At 50.7% G+C, this 21,466-nt stretch overlaps 1 protein-coding gene across 1 annotated transcript in view; it reads left to right on the forward strand.

The window, feature by feature from the left end:
- The window catches only part of eve (homeobox protein even-skipped), a 40,127-nt gene that overhangs the window by 15,471 nt on the left and 3,190 nt on the right, over positions 1–21,466 (forward strand). The window contains exon 2 of the mRNA XM_077627207.1: positions 19,454–19,668. Within this exon, the coding sequence (XP_077483333.1) occupies positions 19,454–19,668 (215 nt within the window). The remainder of the gene's footprint in view (positions 1–19,453; positions 19,669–21,466) is intronic.

A 21,466-nucleotide genomic window follows, 5' to 3' on the forward strand; every position in this document is an offset into this window, starting at 1 on the left:
AACACATCTGAAGAGTGATGAAATAAGCGAGCGACTGCGTACACTTTCAAACCGTTGAAAGACAAAAGAATAGCATTAATGTAGCGCCTGTCGCTCGGGCACAGGCTGTATACATTGCTCGTGTACCATGTTTCCGGGCGTTTTCTTCTTTCTTCGTTTGTTCCTGCTTGTCCCACTTTTGCGTTATTCTTTCTTGTTTTTGTTTTTTGAAACCACGGGCAGTATACGACAAGCTCGGTGACGCGCGCAAAACCTATATGTCCCTGCAAAGCACACAGCCTCGCTGCCGGGAGGCATCTCCATATGCGCTCAGATCGTTATCTCTGTACCCAGGCTGTGTTCTCTCCTGTTTCTGATTTTTTTTTCTACTGCACTCTGGCAAACAGCCCGGTAGCGTGCCGAGTTCCACTTTGTCGAGGCATGCGGAACAGTCTACCAGCTTCATCTTCCTGATGTGCACTAGCAACGGTGCGTATACTATATCATACGTGGCCTTATTAATACCTGCTTTGTGGGCCTTTTAATAGGAGTACCCTCTTAGCTATTGAAATTTCTTGCAGGCTCTTAGTTCTTCACGTGTGAATGCTTCTTAGTGGTTGAGACAAGCGGTTCAGCCAGAAAGGGCCTGACGGGTACTTTGCATTGCCCAAAGCAGATGTGAGTCTTTAAAGTAGTTTGTACAGCTGCTAAAATCTGATCTTCGTTCTCTCTGTCGTTATATGCTGTCTATTTCTGTAAAGGCGAGTTCATCGTGTCATAATTACTGATGGTGTGTACTGTTATATATAGCTCAGGATGAATATGAGGCGATTTGGACTAAAATTTTTTTAATGACTGTCACGACCAGTCCGTGCCATATGTATGCAGAAGGCAGCGACAGGTTGCTGGACAGTTATATTATTTTTTCTCTTTTTACTTGACAGAATTGTGAATGCAAAAAGTTAATACCCCAGTTCTTGTCGTGTTCTATACGAAGCACGAAAAGTTATCATTAGTTACTTGAAGAGACGCTCTTTCTGCAAATGATTTTCACGCTTAAAGTCAATCTTTTACCTAGCCCAGCTTCGAAGTGAATATTTAAGCAGCGTCAGCCCTTAGAACATGCGATTTGCAAAGAATTTTGCGCGAATAACATTGACAAATATGGCCAGCCCGGGAGCTTTGCGCGTCCTAGTCATATGTAAATACATGCCTCGAGAGCAAGCAAGATGGTCTATACCTGCGTTCGTCATAACCATGCCATCTGCATTCGTAATATTGCAGGTCTTGCCACAGCCGCGCATTCGGCTGTGCATTGTTGTTCAAAATTGAACATCTTCATGTACTGTCACGTGTTCTTTAGGAAGAGTGGACTCAGCATTGTTGCTATTCTTTCAACGTAACAAAATGTCCACATATTGGCGCGCAGATCAGATATATTATGTGTATTGCGTACATGGTAGATTTGGCAACAAGTATGTTACATGAAGTCTATTTGGGAAAATGTATAACCTACGAATCGTAGAACGGAGCCACCACGCTTCGCTCAATCACAGGTGTAGCGATAAGGTTTTTTTTTTATCTATGCAATTTTATTACTGTACCCGCCGCGGTGGCTCAGTGGTTACGGCGCTCGACTACTGATCCGGAGTTCCCGGGTTCGAACCCGACAGCGGCGGCTGCGTTTTTATGGAGGAAAAACGCTAAGGCGCCCGTGTGCTGTGCGATGTCAGCGCACGTTAAAAATGCCCAGGTGGTCGAAATTATTCCGGAGCCCTCCACTACGGCGCCTTTTTCTTCCCTTCTTCTTTCACTCCCTCCTTTATCCCTTCCCTTACGGCACGGTTCCGGTGTCCAACTGATATATGAGACAGATATTGCGCCATTTCCTTTCCTCAAAAACCAATTATATAAAATTTTATTTTCCAGGAAGCACGAACCAATGCAGCAGTTTGAAAGTAGGCAAACTGGAGGAGGTAGGGAATTACGGCAGTCGAGACATAGTTGGTTTCCATTTTTCGGCTAAGCTGTAATAAGTTGTTTCTGATACCTTGCGTAAAACTTTTGTCAGCATTGCTAGCTATATACATATGGTCGGCATGTCAGCGTCCCCTGTTGATTCTTCTTCATACCTCTTTTTTTCGTACTATATGGTTATCCCATCACGACTTACGGCGCACTTTACACGCTCACAGCACTGCAAACAAAGCTGCTGCAGTGACGGCCTCGCTGCGTCGCCAACAGCGCGAGCTCACGCTATTATGACGACTTGCTGAAACTCTGCGAAGTCAATTACAAAATTCGCCCCAGTTCCATACTGCCCCACTTCGTCATCATCTCCCATTATGGCCGTGTCATCAAGGTGCTTCTGATGTTTTTTTCCCGCGCATGTCTGTTTGTGCTGCATATTTCTTTCCCTAGTTTTTGCAAGCGCGTGTTCATCTACCCTCCACCAATCTCACCCCGACCTCGTGCACATCGTGCATAGCTGTGGCGCAGCTGTTGAGCGTGTGCTGTTCTCCATGCGAGCGTTCGTCTGTGCGTGGTGCAGCGTCGTCGACCCAGAAGTATACTGCTGCGCACTTGCGACCGCGAAAACAACAGCTTGCACTTCCTCCCGCAATTTAGTTTGCGAGCTAAAAGCTCAGGCAGGTCATAATCATTTTTTCTCCGCAAATGGAAAAGCGTGAGAGCGAAAAGTGTAGATGAGAGCAGCGTGTTCGTGGAGACGTGTATGCACCTTTTCATATAAAGGCTTCCTAGGCATCGCCATATTGTTCGCTGGGCCGTTTTGCGCACGTGACGTCAGCGTAGTGGAAGCGGCAGCGGAACCGGCTTGCAACTGACCAGAGATGATGTGTTTTTGAATCTGCCTCGCCCCGTGGAAATGTCTATACACTGCTGGCTGCAGCATGCAGGGCCTACACATACTTTCTTCTCGTCGGCTTGCTGTTTCGTCATCGGTTTCTGTAAACAATTTTTTTTGTGTGTGTGTTCACGTATATGGGACAACACTGAGGAAACTGGATGAAGTCTATAATCGCTGTCGAACACAGGCTCGTAATGAACGATATTTCGGTGAATCCGCTCAAGTGGTTTGTACGCATATAAGCACGCGATGTGCAGAGAGATTTGTCTAGCATGTGGAAGCAGATGCTGTGCGGTGAAGATAGCGTTTGAATCTTCACCGATATCATACTAAGGCATTGCTTTGCGTGATAATGAAAAATGAATTCAGATTTCCAATGCGTTGACAGAGCAGAGAGCAGCGCCGTAGATAATATATAGTTTGTAACAATTATTCGTTGTGGCTGACACAATTCTATAAATGGTCTTTATGGAAACAATGAATAACTGCGCAAAAAGGACGGGACAAGAGAGAAGAATCACGCGAGACAAGCGCAGACTACATGCTTGCAGACTACATGCAGAGTATACATGCTACAGACTGCATGCTTGCAGGTCTTACAGTGCTTAGGCAGATGCTGCCCTCTAGAATCAGCTAAGGAATTGGCATGCTCTAACAATCTAATGTTGATGCAGCGGCCAATTTGCCCGACGTACACCTTACCACAGCTCAGCGTAATCTGATAAATTACATTCGATCTGCAGTGCATAAGCTTGTTCCTGTGGTTGGTCGGTAGGAATAAGATTATCGGACGCGCGAGGGATAAAAAAGAACGTGAAGTTATCGAATCCTTGGAAATCGCGAGATTAGGGCTTGAGAAATGTGTTAGCGAGGCTTCCATACACCTGTACCGCAAGGAGCTGGAGTTTCTTGGATTGACGAGATGATTTTGGCTTTTGTCTTTGTGATTGGTGCGCATGCGCTTTGTTGTCGAAGGAAAAAGGCGTTGGTGCAATAAACCAGTTGTTAGTCTGCGCTTCTCTCGTGTGATTCTTCTCTCTGGTCCCGTCCTTTTTGCGCAGTTATTCATTGTTTCCATAATATCGTACTAACTAGCTCCTCACCGCACTCATCTAAACGCTAATGCGACAAATTCCGTTGCGTCTTAATCATAAATTTGCAGCTATTCGTGGTCTGGTACCTCCAAGACATTGCGCTTGGAAAGCAAACGAAGACAGCTGTAATAGAGATTTAACTCGGAAAGCCTGAATGCTGCATGTAACGAGTTCATCGTTATGGTGCGGCTGTGCAACTCGCACATTTCCCCGCGGAAGAGAAAAAAGCAAACAGCCATAAATAAATCCGATTCATTTCAACGAGCGGGATAACAAGGAGGGAAAAAGTGAGAACGCGAACCTGCAACCTTCGTCAAACCTGTAACAGGAAAGGAAAAAAAAACCATCAGCCTATATGGCAGACCACAGCGTGGATCGCAATGGGTACCGCCGCGGGCCCCTTCACAGTGATGTCCTCATCACGAGCCTAACATCTTCCGCACGACCGCGGCGATAAAAAGCTGTATGCCACTGTGCGGGTGAAACCGGCTGCTCCGAAAGCAGAAAAAAGAAGAAAAAAACGTGCGGGGAATAGTTTCGGCATTTTTTTACGCTTCTAAAAAGAAGGGGGAAAAAACAGGCGCAAACAAAAAAAAAGCAACAAGTGCTCCGCACTGCGTGTGTTTCGCAGTGCGCCGGCCTCTCGTGCGCCCCTCCTGGCCGCCGCAGGAGGCGAGGCGGGCAACAATGGCGCCGCGCTTGCTCGCGACCCTGCGGCGAGTTGCCCAGCTGGGCACGGCCTCGCACACGCGTACACAGTGGGCGCACAACATGGTGGGCGTCGTGCCTCTGCACAATGCGGAGGCGTGCCGCTCAGTTTGTGCGGCGAGACCAGCGGTGGTCGTCTAATGCATCAATACGCGAGGCCCGAGATTACTTTTTGACTGTCAGTATTGCACACGGAATGTGTTCAGATTGGTTTGCGTACAGCCTTGTTCGAAAGCGCCCAGGCCACGGGACTTGGTGTTCAGCCGTGCAGGGGTGCATTTACAGCACCCATGAAGGTCCATATATCTTTGGGGAGGTAAGGGCGAGACCCCCAACTCTCCGGAAATTTCTAGCACTCTAAACGCCTCATTACACAACTCAACATCAAATTCTATGACCTGAATACTCTTGACAAAACGGTGTACGACGTCTGGCTGCTTTGGGTCTCAATATTTAATGACTCATAGCATTCTTGTGTCTGAAACTGGAACACGCCAACCTGAGACACATTAACCTGAGAGCGCTTGGTGCGGTCAAAGTACAATTTCTTCGTGTGCCGGTTTACTTCCCGATATCCAGCGGAATAAGCTATTAACAGTTGTCCCTACAAAAACATAGGAGCCGCAGCGATGGCAACAACACTCAAGGCACGCACAACGACTCCCGCACAGCGACAGCAGCACCCTTCGCGGTCGGAAGCTCTGCGTAGCCCAAACGGCGCGCAAGGCGCCAAGCGGCGGCGCAGATTCTCGGAAGCGATTCCCTCTTTCCCCATGCCTCCCCACGCAGCCGGCGAACTCCGGAGGAGCAGCCGTTCGGGAAGCGCGGAGGAGCAGGCAGCAGCGCGTGGGTGGGCGGGCTCCTCATCCATCACCATTGGGGAACAGGCGCCGCCAGACGCCGGAGCCACCATTGACTGCGCGGACGCGTTTCAATCGGCCATCTCCTTCTTAAAAAGCTCGCGGAGGCCATGTCTTCGTGTGTGTCGTCTATACGTGTGCGGTGATGTCGCGTCTCTGCTGCGCGTGCCACCCTGAGCGCTCGCTGCTGTTTTCCGGGGACGTCCGCGAATGCGCTGCTGGCTTCTCAGTACGGTGCTTAGAACCTCGGCATTGTGGGAAGCACACGAACGCGTGCACGCTTTATAGTGCTATAGAGCAGCTCGAACTAAGGTGAAGTGAATCTGAGAAAGTTGCAAAGGTGCCCCTGCGGCTTCCTCTTGGCACGTGCTTCCCGACCGCGTTCCGTAGCGTCGTTAGGCACATCCTTTTTATGCTGTTTGTTGAAACATTCTTGCCAGTAAATATGTGCTCTGGACGCAGAAACGCTGTTTTCCTCTCTGTTCTCTATCTCATTTAGTACAGAGAAACATGTTCTGTATAGCTTGGGCATCGCAAGAGTTATCGCTGCATTAACGGTATGTGATGATGATGATGTCCTCAGGCTTAATGGCACGTACCCGGGGGGGGGGGGGGGGGAGGGATTGGCCAAGTTTGTGAGGCGGAAACTGATCCTCTTCGTGGTTCATCACAGTGTAGAACACCATGTTTTGCTTGCAACACACTACAATGCAGTGTAATCGGATTGCACAACCAAAGAGCGCGAATTACGCCCGTTTTCTTATTTTACCCCTCCGCTGCATCAGCTAATGCCGTACGTTGCGGTTTTTGGAAACGCCGTACGAAATGCATTAATTAGCTCCGCTCAGATATGTCATAAACACTCGGCGTGCATTTGTATCAAATGGAGGAAAAAGAATTAATGTGGATTAGCCCGGCTAATCCAGGGTATACAAAGCGAAAGATGTCGGCGTTCACTGTGTTCATTGGCGTTGACGTTGACAATGTTCTAGACAGCGATGGCTTTGACGAAAGGAAGGGCGCATAACTGGCTCCCTGGATATGCGGACGCCTCATTCGTGCGGTGGTGAGAGAGATGTGGCCTGAATGCATTAGCGTTGACAGCGTTGTGGCTGACATGCGGCACTGCAGAAATAGCTAGGCCGCAGCGTTCATTTGGCGAAACGCTAAAGCGCCCGTGTGCTGTGCGATGTCAGTGCACGTTAAAGATCCCCAGGTGGTCGAAATTATCCGGAGTCCTCCACTACGCCACCTCTTTCTTCCTTTATTCTTTCACTCCCTCCTTTATCCCTTCCCTTACGGCGCTGTTCAGGTGTCTGCCGATATGAGACAGATACTGCGCCATTTCCTTACCCCCAAAACAAATTATTATTATTATTATTATTATTATTATTATTATTATTATTATTATTATTATTATTACTAATCTCTCGCGATCAACCATTAACTGCATGTCACCTCCCAGGGTGGCAGGGAGGGGGCGCTGCCTATCCAGTGTGCGGAACGCAATCAAAGCAGGCTTTTGCAGTTGGACACCAACGCCACGTACATGAAAGCGAGATTGAGGTCTCCATTGACCGTCAGAGCCGGTTGTGCGCCTTTCCTTTCGTGAAAATGAACGGCCTTTGCAAAGTCATGTGCCTCCTCGGAGCACCGCCAATGCGAAATCTCAAATTCGCGGCCAGTAAAGTTTTCGCTTTAATATTCGCGGCGAGGCGCGCGTTATGACGTCATGTGCCTCCTCGGAGCACCGCCACGGCGAAATCGCATGTTCGCGGCCAGTAAAGCTTTCGCTTTAAAACTGAGACAAATTTGTTGAGTGCAAAATTTCTGAGTGACAGGCGCTGCAGCAAGCTGCGCACATTGAAATAAAACAAAAGTTGCTAACAAATCAAAGAAGTGAGACATCATTACTTGCACAATAATTTCTGTAGCAAACGAAGAAGCAAAGGATGGCTCCAAAATGCCATGACACGGGGCCGATCCCTAAACTCGCCGTAATGTTACGTTTTGCTGAATACTGTGTTACTAATCACGCGCGCAACCTGTACACATTTCTTATTGTGTAAACAGTTTGCGTATATTAACTCTCCCCCTATCCTCTCTTCCTGTTCCCTCACCTCTTTCATTTCATTTCTCCATTCTGCCTGCTATCCTTTATTTCCGCTGTCCCAGCTCAGTTGCTTCGGTATCGATGGCAGATGCCGGGGCTAGCAAAAATATTATCCTTCCTTTTTAATATTATTTTATTAACCACCACTACTACTACTAATACTGTGCTTATTACTGTCTTAAGTTCTTTTGTTCTATTTTTTTTCATAATTTAACTAAGAAACCTTCGATCATTTTGAAATCAGCCCTACATGCGCTGTCACCCCACTGTTCATTGAAAATTTTAGTACGTGGTTGTGAAACGAAATACGTCTGCTTCAAGGAAATACACAAGGAGTAAACGCTCGGTAAGGTATGCAAGAAATGTGTGATGTCCATGAACAAGAAGGCCCTATCCTCAAGGCGCGCGCGGTCACGTGGCAAGGCAGGTGCGTGTCTCCAGGGGGAGAGTCACATCTCACTCGAGATCACCGTGTACTCGGGCGGCCCTCATTCGTCATCCACGCCGGGAGAACCGAACCCTTTCGTTCTGTAGGGACAGCTGCTCCGTACTCTTGGGCATCCCGCGGTGAGGTTTGCTCCCCAATACGCACACAATGCCATTCTTCAGCTGGCTTGGCGCTGCAGGCACAGACCAAGTTTATTTGATGTAGTGAACACCCCGCTAAGCACGACCTCATTCAAGCGAAGTCAGAAAGCTGCCGCCGATGGCATTTACTTGAAACTTTCGTATAGCTGTCGTGCAGCGCCAATAGATTTGTTTGTCACTTTTAACGCGACAGCGTTAAGGAGCTCGTGCCGCAAAAAAGCCGGTGTCGTCGGCGTTGCTGTGAGCGAAACAAAATTAATGTAGATTAGCTCAGCTAATCCAGGATATACAAAGCGAAAGATATCGTCGTTAACTGTGTTCATTGGCGTTGACAATGTTCTAGACGGCGATAGCTTTGAGGAAAGGAAGGGCGCATAACTGGCTCCCTGGATATGCGCACGCCTCATTCGTGCTTTGATACATATGTCGGTGGTGAGAAAGAGATGTGGCCTGAATGCCTTAGCTCTGGCAGCGTTGTGGCTGACATGCGGCACTGCAGCAATAGCTAGGCCGCAGCGTTCATTTGGTGATCAATCTCTCGCGATCAACCATTAACTGCATGCCACCTCCCAGGGTGGCAGGGAGGGCGCGCTGCCTATTAACAGAGCCTGCGCTTAACCGCTAACCAACGTATTCGGTGGCGGCATCTATGGGAGCCACTGAAACTCCCCGCACACTCAGCGAATAATAAAAAAAACTGCGCCCAGGCTCGGAATCGAACCGCGGCTTATGGCGTATGAGGGGGAGATGCTACCACTCGGCCACAACGGCTCAAGCTTTAAGTGTGCGGAACGCAATCAAAGCAGGCTTTTGCAGTTGGACACCAACGCCACGTACATGAAAGCGAGATTGATGTTTCCACTGACTTACGGAGCCGGTTGTGCGCCTTTCTTTTCGTGAAAATGAACGGCCTTGTAAAGTTGTAAACGACAATGAACTCTATGAACGCCGTCGGCTCACTTGTTTTGTTTGATTTTTAAGGAAAGGAAATGGCGCAGTAACCGTCTCACATATCTCGGTGGACACCCGAACCGCGCCGTAAAGGAAGGGTTAAAAGAGGGAGGGAAAGAAGAAAGAGAAAATTGAAAGTTGGATTTTGAGGAAAGGCGCGGCGCTGCGCAGCGGCGGAACACCTGTGGCTTGGGGCTACTAGTGGCGCATGCGCAGTAGTGACTAGGGAGCGCGAGAGAGAGAAATATCGGCGCCGAGGCGCGAGTTGTGACGTCATGTGCCTCCTCGAAGTACCGCCAATGCGAAATCGCAAGTTCGGTGCCAGTAAAGCTTTCGCTTTAAAAATTAATCTGAGGAGCAGACGATGCGAAGCGGTGGTCGCGAGCGCACAGTTAACAAGGGCGCGGCAGCGGCCACTGCACGGGCCGTGGGCAGCGAGAGGCGGCGAGGGAGCAAGTCTCGACCGCAGCGCCACTAGTTCGCGCGACCGCCACTGGGAACAGCTCTCCGGGCGGAGCTGTGAAGCTGTTTGTTCTAGTAATGTTACCGGTAGCTGCTCCGCACCACGTGACTAGCCACGGCGTCGCCACGGCGGCCACGGTGCCACCATTCTGAAGGCTCGAAATGCTAGCGTAATGTAGCTATCGCTACAAAACAAAACCGAGCATTCGCGCATTCAATAGTTTTCAACGCACGCGGAGAGAAAAAATTGCGGATGGCCTAGCTCTGTTAGGCCAGGATATACGTAGCGAAAGCGCGGCGACTTCTGCATCGGAAGGGTGCATTCACTAGATGCGCCTTTATTCATGGTTAAGGCGCGTTTACACTCCGGCGTAACGCGCGCGCGCTGCACGGCGACGTCACGTTGGCCAAAGCGAGACCCTCTATACTCCAACTGCGCTTGACCGCCGACGCGTTCAGCGGCTTCGACGCACTCTGACCGCATTGGCAGATACCTGGAGCATGTCTATTTCGCGCCGAGTGCGCCAGCCGCCGTCGGCCCGGCCAGACCGGTTCGGCTCCGTGGCGAGGCACGCGTTGTGACGTCATGTGCCTCCTCGGAGTACCGCCACGGTGAAATCGCAAGTTCGCGGCCAGTAAAGCTTTCGCATTAATACAGCAGAGACTGAAAAATGGATTTATTGCTGCCATCTCGAGCAGCATGATACATGTACACAGTGCAAAGACAACAATCATGAAAAGTAGAAACCGGGGCCGTTGGCCGCAAGCGCTAGAGCTTCAAGAAGGGCGCTTGAGATGTCATTTCAGACGCGGTTGCGTGGCTTCGCTAGACCGATGAAAATCCTCCGGTAGCAGCCGAGGCATGGCCGGTTGACGAGATAAACGCCGCCTCCTAGGCGCCGCTGTCTTCCGTTGTCCAGCCGAGTGGTGCCGGGATATCGCTGACGAATCCATGTGACCACCGGCTTCACGTAGCGTGTCCATGTAGTGTACGCGAAGCGCCTCCAGCATTGGAAGTTCAGCCTGCATAAGTCTAAAGATAGACGTATATATACGCAAAAGGCGCCCGTGTGCTGCGCGACGTCAGTGCGCGTTAAAGATCCCCGGGTAGTCAAAATTAATCAGGAAGCCTCCACTGCGGCACTTCTTTCTCTCTCTTCTTCTTCTTCACGCTCATGACCTTTCTATCTACCCTCACGGCGTGGTTGAGATGTCCAGCGAGAAATGAGACATTTACTACCCCATTTCATATCTTTAAAAAAATCACTAACTTCCGGCATGCTACGCTGCACGAGGGTAAGGAGAGAGGAAAGTGAGGATTGTGATAGGCACTGGTCAGTGCACTCGCGTCCACTCACATTCGCAAAAGTGGGTGTGATTGGAGATGACTGTGAGTGGACCTGAGTTGTGAGAAGATGAATATGCGTGTGTGTCCCAGCGAAGGTGTCCGCTTAGTTTTTATTATTTCTTCATGTTGAGAAGAGCTGAGGGGAACAAACATTTACTGCAGAGGGCACTCCAGCGAGCGGCAGCATGCTGGCGTCTGGACGATGGAAGCTGAGGATCGTGGTGGCGCATGAATTTCGACCTTTTGTCCCCGTTCCCTCTGTTAACCTACAGTTGGTATTGGTGCAGGCCCTTCGCGCGTTTAATGAGCCGCTACAGGATACGGCGGGCCCCTTGATCGAATTTCGCAGTTTACTGCTGCTTCATTATCATCATCATCATCATCATAAGAGGCTAGGAAGGAAAGGAAAGGACAGAAAGGGGCGGGTCTTTGACTCTGTCCCCCTGTCGTGAGGAGTGGGCTCCTCAGCCCTCCCCGCAGCGTTTCTCTAATCTACCTTTTTTTCACCCCTTCGCATGCCCCTCGCCCAACCAACGAAAAACCTACCCCCAATGCACGAAGACGAAGGCCCGTCTCTCTCCCTTTGTTGCCTAGCTTCCGCTGCATTGCCAACAAAGTCTCTCTCCTGTGGCGCCTCCTACATGGCTCGAGCCCTTGTTACGCTGCAGAGTTTCAGGGCTTGCTGCTGAGACGACGACTGGTCGCTTATCGACTGTTCGCCATGCGGTTGCCAAGCTCTTCGTTAGCATGAAGCCACAACTAGGGCCCCGGAGGCGGAGAGGGCGCCAGTATGTGTGCACTGCCGTTGTGCGTCGTGTCGCACATTGGCAGTGGAGAAACAGTCGCACGAAGGCGCTATGCTGTCACGTTGACACAAGTAATGATAATTAAGTGTCCCCTTCTAAAACCATTTTGCTGTTCCCCGCGCGCACTTTATCTCGGTAATCATATGCCGCGATATATCCACTGGAGTGAGGTGGAAAACTGAGCCAATGGCTACGAATTCTGCATGCGTTAATGGACACTGCGACATATTGAAATTCTAGTCCGCGAGTACCATGAATCGGATTAGAGTGGAACGTTTTCTCGGTGTTCGTATTTGCTCATCGCGCACGTGACGAACGTTTCCCCGCCGCCCTTTTTTCTTCTTGGCTTTATTAGAGCCACCTCGGTACGTGTCGCACCTGCCGCACCACATCGTCGGCACCGAATTCTTTGCGCGCCATACCAGCCACACCTGCGGTGTGGCTTCTATCGCACCTGTGTTGCCTGCGTACAGAGGGCTTACATACGATACCCTCAATATCTTCACTCCAAACCAGACAACATGGCCTATATTGAGAGCTGCTTCGCCGAAAGCAGCAGTCTTGCGCGATCGTTACAATGCAGCTTCAAGCATCGCAGCACAGGGCTAGCGCGGCGGCCGGATCATTGCTCGGGCAGTCATATTGGATTTCCAGTGGCGCCCCCTATAGACCGTGATCGATCACGCAGACCTGCTCTGGCTAGACAAAGCCAGCCCTGCTTTTATCATCGTCATCATCAGCCTGACTGCACCCACTGCAGGACAAAGGCGTCTCGCACATCTCTCCCATTAACCTTGTCCTGAGCCAGCTGACGCCACAGTAACCTCGCAAGCTTCCAAGTCTCATCCCCCCACCTAACTTTCTGCCGCCCCCTGCTACGCTTCCTTCCCTTGGAATCCTGTCTGTTGCCCTTAACGACGATCAACTGTCTTGCCTTTGCATTACGTGACTTTAACAGGCGCTGTACGTGTCTTGTACGTTCCTCTCTCCGTCCTGTGTTTGCGCTGTTCCCTTTTAATGTTAAACCAACTAGCCCTCAACAACACCCTCGTGAACTTCACATGCCCACTACTTCCTGATTTCGGCCTGGATGTCATTAACACAGGTCAAACCCTTGACCCATTATGTCCTTAAGTCGAACCCTTTTCGTTAGCCTCCACGTTTATGCGCCATAGGTGAGTACCGGTAAGATACAGCCACACCGCCAAAGATAATGTCCTCGCGCCAACTACTGCCTCCTATTAGAAAACGTTAGCATACCGTGTTACCGTTACCGCTAAGTACCGGCAGCGCGCCCACTTCCAGTGCTTGCGCTGACTGGTCCCGGTGCCGCAAGCGTCCGCGCAGCTGCCGGGTACCTGGCGCCCTCAAGGAGACCTGCTCATGCGCACTGATGGCGCGCCGGCTACCGGTACGCCGGTAACGGTAACACGGTTTTCTAAAGGTGCCTATTAATAGTTGCCACATGCGTCCAATGTGTTCAGGCAGACACGCTGACACGTCATTGTCAACGTATTAAACTGATCATTGATTCCTAGACGCTGCCCCGTCATTAATGCGAGAACATTAAATGGCTCATGAGACAGGCATTCCGGCGTTGTCCACGCCAGACAGTCCGAAAACCCGCGTGACCTCTTGACGTCGTCAACAGTGCCTGCATCATCAGTTAAGAAAGAAGCATAATATTTCTTCCGGACTGGCGTTCGAACCCAGGCCAGCGCGAACAGATCAGCTTCGCTGGCCACTTCTTTATATCACTGCGCCATCACCGCAGCACAACACCCCGCGGGCTAAACTGCCGGCCTCTAGCGCTGGGTATAGCTATCGTTTTCTTCATCAACTTCCATTCAGGCGCCGCCACCTGATCAGCTTATCTGACCACTGCATGAGAGTAGTATGCCATCACCGCAGCCGAACACTCCGCGTGCATGCTTTCGCATTCACAGCACGTAAGTAGTCTGAAGTGCCCTCCGTAGTTATTGCAAAATCGTCTCGCAGAGTAACCATTTAGAAGCGCTCACTACTGTGCACCCGGTCCCGCACACAGAACACCCGGAGTGCCAACAGCAAGATTCAGCATCAGCAAGCGTGGGAGCACACGTGCGTAACATGGGTCCAGGATGCGCAAGAGGCGCGACGGGAAACCCCTTCTTTCAAGCAGCGAGCTTGGCGAAGCCTCTGGTAGCTCAGCATTGCAAGAGTGCGGAGCAATGCATAAGCGTCAGGCTGTAGGCTAGGGGAGGGGACCGGAACAAAGGCCACCTCGCCCACGGGCATCGTCGGCCGCGGGAGTAAATTCTCATCCCCCCACCGCTATCAATAAAACAAGAAAAGTCCGGAAGAATGCGGTCTGCACTAAGACATGCCCTGCAAACCTCACGGTGAGCAAACGCATGAGTGGATGTTACTGAATCTGTGGGGACATGGGTCTTTCTGCGAGTGGATATGACTTTGAATGAGCAGATGTGAATATCAGTGTGAATTTTAGTCAGCCAAGTCTCATAGTGCCGAGTTATGACTGGGTGTGATGATCGGAGATGACATGGACAAAGGGAGCATGCGTATACGCATGCATATAACTACTTAAAGTCACTTACCTGAAGAAGTAGGTGACGCGGTCCTCTGAGATCACCACCTCCGTGAGGACGCAGAGATGCCGCAGGGTGGAAATGGCTGCGAGGCCCTCCGCGAATTCGTTGTGCCTTATTTGCATACCGCGGATCTCGACCGTCAGGAAGCTGAGCCTGGGGTTAGTTCGCAGCAGCCAGCTCAGACCACACAGAAAGCTGGCAGTGTCCGTCGCCTCCTCCTCGGGGCTGCTCAGGCTGAATCTCAACTCGACGACGCGATACTCACGCAGGAAATCCAGCGATTCCAGCTTAGCCGCGTCGTCCAGACTCAGCCGCCGAAGCTTGGTCCTCTCGTGCAGCTCCTTGAAGCACGCTTCGCTGAACCAGAGAGGTACATTGCAGAATCCGCACAGGCGGTCCCTGTTCGAATCACGCTCCGCGCGGACATCCAGCTGCTCCAGGTCTCTGCATCCCCTGGTCAGGAATGTGAGGGAGTCTGCGTGTTTTGACACCGCAGGGAGCGAGCGCCAGTGCCCGTAGATGCGGCAACGAGGAAATAATAATAATTGGTTTTGGGGGAAAGGAAATGGCGCAGTATTTGTCTCGCATATCGCGGACACCTGAACCGCGTCGTAAGAGAAGGGATAAAGGAGGGAGTGAAAGAAGAAAGGAAGAAAGAGGTGCCGTGGTGGAGAGCTCCGTATTAATTCCGACCACCTGGGGATCTTTAGCGTGCGCTGACATCGCACAGCACGGGTGCCTTAGCGTTTTGCCTCCATAAAAACGCAGCCGCCGCGGTCGGGTTCGAACCCGGAAACTCCGGATCCGTAAGGGAATGCAATTTTCAATTTTCCGTTTTCTCTTTCTTCTTTCCCTCCCTCCTTTATCCCTTCCTTTACGGCGCGTGTCGGGTGTCCACCGAGATATGTGAGATGGTTACTGTGCCATTTCCTTTCCGCAAAAACCAAACAAAACAAGCGAACCGACGGCGTTCATAGAGTTCATTGGCGTTGACAACTTCAAAGGCCGCTCCTTTTCACGAAAGGAAAGGCGCTCAACCGGCTCCGTGGGTCAGTGGAGACCTCAATCTCGCTTTCATGTACGTGGCATTGGTGTCCAACTGCAAAAGCCTGCCTTGATTGCGTTCCGCACACTGGATAGGCAGCGCCCCCTCCCTGCCACCCTGCGAGGTGGCATGCAGTTAATGGTTGATCGCGAGAGATTGATCACAAAATGAACGCTGTGGCCCAGCTATTGCTGCAGTGCCGCAATATCAGCCACAACACTGTGAGCGCTAATGCATTCAGGCCACATCTCTCTCACCACCGCCGCATGTATCAAAGCACGAATGAGGCGTCCGCATATCCAGGGAGCCAGTTATGCCCCCTTCCTTTGCTCAATGCCATCGCCGTCTAGAACATTGTCAACGCCAATAAACAGTGAACGCCGACATCTTTCGCTTTGTATATCCTGGATTAGCTGAGCTAATCTACAATAATTTTTTTATTGGACCATCCTCGACTCTATTATGGTGTATGTTGGAAAAATGCTTTTTTTTTCATATTATTCCCCAGCTTCGTTCGTCCGGCATTGCATAGCGCCTTTGGGCGATGCAGATTACCACTGAATAGAGAAATAAGAGAAAAATTTGCGCCCCAGTCCGCGATACGCCTAGACTACACCATTAAAGGAATGCATGCGTGCTGCTCAATGTTTCGGTCACATCACCACACCAACGACAATACAAGGTTGTGACTAGAGAGACCTTTTATACACCCTTTTCGCTACGTCAGTTGTAAGCGCCCACGTGGCAGCAATGATGGCGTCTATTTAGAATCCTCGCCTCTTCTTTGCGTCTCGGCGCAAGAATTTGTTTTTGATTTCATTGATTTTCTAAAGTTGTCACGATTTACAGGTGAGGTCGGTCAGGCGAATGCGAGAAACGAGCTCACTAACGTTGGCATTGTCATATTTATGGGATTTTCGGCACACGACGAGCCAACCACACAGAAATGCAATCGCACACGAAGAGAAGGCGAATACGGCTACTACAAGCACTGGCAAAGCGCACGTGCGAAGGCGACTACGAACGGGTGCCGGGCGCTCAAACAGAGAACACAAAGGCGCCCGTATGCTGTAAGATGTTAATACACGTTAAAGATGCCCGGCTGGTAGAAATTATTCCGGAACCCTCCACTACCGGTAGGGAACCTGCGCTGCACATGTGGCATTTAACTTGTTACATTGGGCGACTAAAAACTGCTGCCGTCAACCGCTTGGGCCGCACCAAACGCGAGAGCACATTCTGAACGCTCAGTAGTTAAGGCGCTCGTCGTCTGAGCCGGAGTACCCGGGTTCGAACCCGACCGCGGCGGCCGCGTTTCGATGGAGGCGAAACGAAAAAGGTGCCCGTGAGCTGTGCGATGTCAGTGCACGTTAAAGATCCCCAGGTGGTCGGAATCATTCCGGAGCCCTCCACTACGGCACCTCTTTCTTTTTTTCTTCTTTCACTCCCTCCTTTATTCCTTTCCTTACGGCGTGGTTCAGGTGTCCAACAATGTGAGACAGATACTGCACCATTTCCTTTCCCCAAAAACCTAGAAACCTAATTGTAATGTGCGGAGATTGCTGAAAAAAGAAAAAAAAGTAGGGAAGATGCGAAAGCGCCGCCTGCAGTTTAGCAAAAATGAGCGGTTTGCGCAGAAACGAGCCCCGCCGCGGTGGCTCAGTGGTTAGGGCGCTCGACTACTGATCCGGAGTTCCCGGGTTCGAACCCGACCGCGGCGGCTGCGTTTTTATGGAGGAAAAACGCTAAGGCGCCCGTGTGCTGTGCGATGTCAGTGCACGTTAAAGATCCCCAGGTGGTCGAAATTATTCCGGAGCCCTCCACTACGGCACCTATTCTTCCTTTCTTCTTTAACTCCCTCCTTTATCCCTTCCCTTACGGCGCGGTTCAGGTGTCCAACGATATATGAGACAGATACTGCGCCATTTCCTTTCCCCAAAAAACCAATTATTATTATTATTCAGAAACGAAACTATATCGTATATAGCGGGGTGGCGGCTACCAAATGCATCGCCTGAATACAGCGGTTAATGGCACAGCGCATTGTCCACATGCTCACAAGGCGCATTTTGGCACTTTCGTTAACACCTGTCTGTGGTAACATCCCCATAGCATTGCGCTCTCTTGGTCGTCGCGTTTGTAGGTTGAGCGCGTTGACTGGCACTCACTATTGCCTCTAGTCATAACCGCAGAAACGGAGCCCCGTGTGTATCAGCTAGGCACCATGAAGATTATATTCCACCGCATCACGAAATCGAGCGCGCACTGGAAGACGGGGATCGTCGCGAACGCGGTCCGGCGAATGATATAGAAGCATCCGCGTGTTCCCCGCGCCACAAAGACCTCTCGTGTCAAAAGGCCATCTTGACTCCTCTTTCTGTGCGCACAGCGAAAGCTCGCGCCTGGACACTGTCAGGATTTGCGACAACAGCCATTTCGAGTCGCACGACGACAGCGCGCCACCGGTGCTGTCTCCCGTGGCTCTCTCCCGAGGTCGCTTATATATGTACGCGCGTCTATGCACACAGACGACGCGTATAAGTGCGCGTCGGCCAAAAGGGGGGCGCGGGGGAGAAGTGAGTCCGGGCGTCAAAGCCTGATAAATCTTTCGCTGAGGACCCGCGGCACGGCTTGCGGGCCTCGCCGCCGCTCGCTGGGGTCCGGTGTCTAAATAAAGCCCCGCCGTGTCCCAGTGGCGGGAGCGGGCCCCGTCTGGGCGGCAATTAAGCGCACTTTTCCCTTCGCCCCCTCAACCTCGATGGCGCTGCAGAGTGCACGGCTATGGCTAACGCGGACGTGATAGCTAGCCGCGCACTTCGGCGGCGTGTTTGTTTGGCTGCGTCGCGGCGTCAAGTTGGGGCCTCGATGCTGCGGATGGGATGGAGGAGCATCGCGCGGTGGCGACATCCGCGGCTAAAGAAAGCGCACGCTGGAGGCGTGAGAGTTTATCTTGATACTTCGGTACGGCAGCGGAACGTATATCACGATCCATTTATTCGGAGCACTTAGGCTCTGAGCTTCGAGTTCTTTCGGCAACGTATCCCGGTGGTCCATGTGCCTCGTCGGGTTGGCGAAACTTTTCGCTCATTCCATAATTTCTGGTGCTTTGATCAATAAATAAATAAATCAATCAATCAATCTCGTTCACTTTTACTTCCCATTACGATCTAATTCTTCCGGCAGCATCGCCGCCGTGATGGCTTTGTGGTTATGGTGCTCGGATGCTGACCCGATGGACGCGGGTTCGATTCCGGCCGTAGCGGTCGCATTTCGATGGAAGCGAAATGCTAGAGGCCCGTCTTCTGTGCGATGCCAGTGCACGTTAAAGAACCTCAGGTGGTCGAAATTATCCGGAGCTCTTCACTACTGCTTCCCTCATTGTCTGGTTCGCTTTGGGACGTTAAACCCTATCAACCTATCTTTGGGCTGCATCGTTCGTGGAGGAGACTGTTTACGACTTACACCCACCGTGCCCTTGTTGCTCATACTGCGCTTATTTTTCCTTTTTGTGTGCACTGTCTAAAGGGATCACCATGGGACAAAATGTTCATGTATGCCGCTGTTCAGTGAACCAACAGTGCTAATAATAATTGGTTTTGAGGGGAAAGGAAATGGCGCAGTATCTGTCTCATATATCGTTGGACACCTGAACCGCGCCGTAAGAGAAGGGTAAAGGAGGGAGTGAAAGAAGAAAGGAAGAGAGAGGTGCCGTAGTGGAGGGCTCCGGGATAATTTCGACCACCTGGGGATCTTTAACGTGCACTGACGTCGCACAGCACACGGGCGCCTTAGCGTTTTTCCGCCATAAAAACGCAGCCGCCGCGGTCGGGTTTGAACCCGAGAAGTCCGGATCAGTAGTCGAGCGCTCTAACCACTGAGCCACCGCGGCGGGGCCCAACAGTGCTGCAATTTGTTTTTTTTTTCTCTGTTTCTTGTGGAAGGGCAATCTGGATGACGATCCTGGGAAATAATGGGCTTTTTTTGTCCCCTCTTTACCCTTTTGCCCCTCCCGTCCCGAACCATGCTCGTTCGACCCCAGGAGGTGGCGGCGGCGGCGGCACGGAGCCCGCGCTGGCGGCGGCTGCGGCAGCGGCGGCCGCGCAGGACGCCAGCGGGATCCGCCGCTACCGGACGGCCTTCACACGCGAGCAGCTGGCACGGCTCGAGAAGGAGTTCTGCCGCGAGAACTACGTGTCCAGGCCCCGGAGGTGCGAGCTGGCAGCCACACTCAACCTGCCCGAGAGCACCATCAAGGTATGTACGACTTACACACGTGCACATACCTCTCATGTATCATTTGCCCAATCTTTCGTTATCATCATCATCATCATCATCGTCACCATCACATCAGCCTGACTACACCCACTGCAGGGCAAAGGCCTCTCCCATGTCTCTCCAATTAACCCTATCCTTTGCCAGCTGCATCCACCCTTTGCCTGCAAACTTCTTAATCTCATCCGCCCACCTAACCTTCTGCCGCCCCCTGCTCCGCTTACTTTCTCTTGGAATCCACTCCGTTACCCTTAAGGACCAGCGGTTATCTTGCCTTCGCATTACATGCCCTGCCCAGGTCCATTTATTCCTCTTGATTTCAACTAGGATGTCATTAACACGCGTTTGTTCCCTCACCCACTCTGCCCGCTTCCGGTCTCTTTCCTCCTTCCGCTTCCGGATTAATTTTGACCACCTTGGGTTCCGCACGTCACATGGGTGTTTCTGCACTTCTCCGCGAGCGAAGTTCAGCCGCCGAAGTGAGGGTTATTTAAAATTTAAATTTGTTTTCGTTTGTATTTAATAAATATATTTTTACGGGGCTTGATATCACCTCTGGCGGATTTCTTCGCACATCGGTCGAGATGCTGTTGGGTATACGCTGTCCGCTATGTGAATTAAATAACAAACAAAAATCCTGTTCACCCCGACTATTCGCGGAGAGTAGAACTTGAATTCCTGTAGTCAGACTGAGTAACGGACGTGCAGACGAACGAGTGCAAGTGACGCAAAAAGAATTTCCTCTTCCTTTTTTTTTTAGGGAACATAACGCGTGCTCTCGACGGAGCAACTCATTGTTTCCGGAATAAGCAGTCTGTCGCGATGCTCCACAGTCTTAATCGCAAGTGTGAATTAGCATTACACGGCAATTTCCGCTGGGCTGCCATCCTGATCGAACTCTACAATGCTTTGTATCTCTGTAGATGTAGCAGGATTGCCACTACCCGATTTCAGTCATCCCTTGTCTCTGTAGAATTTTGAAGAAGGCTGTACTTTACCTTCTCACATATTCGCACTCCGTAGTCGTCGATGGGGAACAATTTTGACATATCTTACAGAGAAGTGATCTGAGGAGAAAGTGGGCAATTTGGCGTGATCGGTTATGATTCTGAATAAGGTAATCACTCACACAGCTGATACCCTCCCATCTCTCTTCGGCAGGCTTGTATGTTTTTGCTATTAACGTTTTTGGTACCGTCAAAAACGTTCTGCTATGGTTAAAGTGACAAAAAACAACAACTTTGAATGAAATATTTTGCTACGTATCGGAAGAATGGACCATTAGCTTCGACTTTTTCATAACAGTACCTCACAGTATTCCACTATTCAAAATTTTTGTCCAAGAATGTTGGACTTTTATCCAGGAGATAACACTGGAACAGATGAGCCTTGGTACCTAGCTTGGTAAGGTGGTTATCCTTAATGTCCCGTACGTTGGCCAATTATGTTATATTTTATCCATGGTTGCTAGAAGATGTCTTTTAATTTATCCGCTTTTTTCCTTGCGTCAGCAGTTATTATATGTGAGGTCGAAGGAAGTTTTTGTCGATGCCTTTTCGAAGTTTTTCTTCTGCCTACACTCGCCTTCCTGTGACTTCACTCTGCATTAACATGGTTTTGATAGGACAGCGCTGTGTTGTGTCCCTTGCCTGTGTCCTTCTTCTACGTCCCGTTCGGTGTGCTGTAGTCATGGAATATTGAAACCAACTCGCCCAACAACTTACCTTGTAGAACTGTCCGTAGAATTAGTCATCGTTTTTCTAACCGAAAAACATGTTTT

The sequence above is a fragment of the Amblyomma americanum genome, chromosome 6 (assembly GCF_052857255.1).
Source record: "Amblyomma americanum isolate KBUSLIRL-KWMA chromosome 6, ASM5285725v1, whole genome shotgun sequence".
NCBI lineage: Eukaryota > Metazoa > Arthropoda > Arachnida > Ixodida > Ixodidae > Amblyomma > Amblyomma americanum.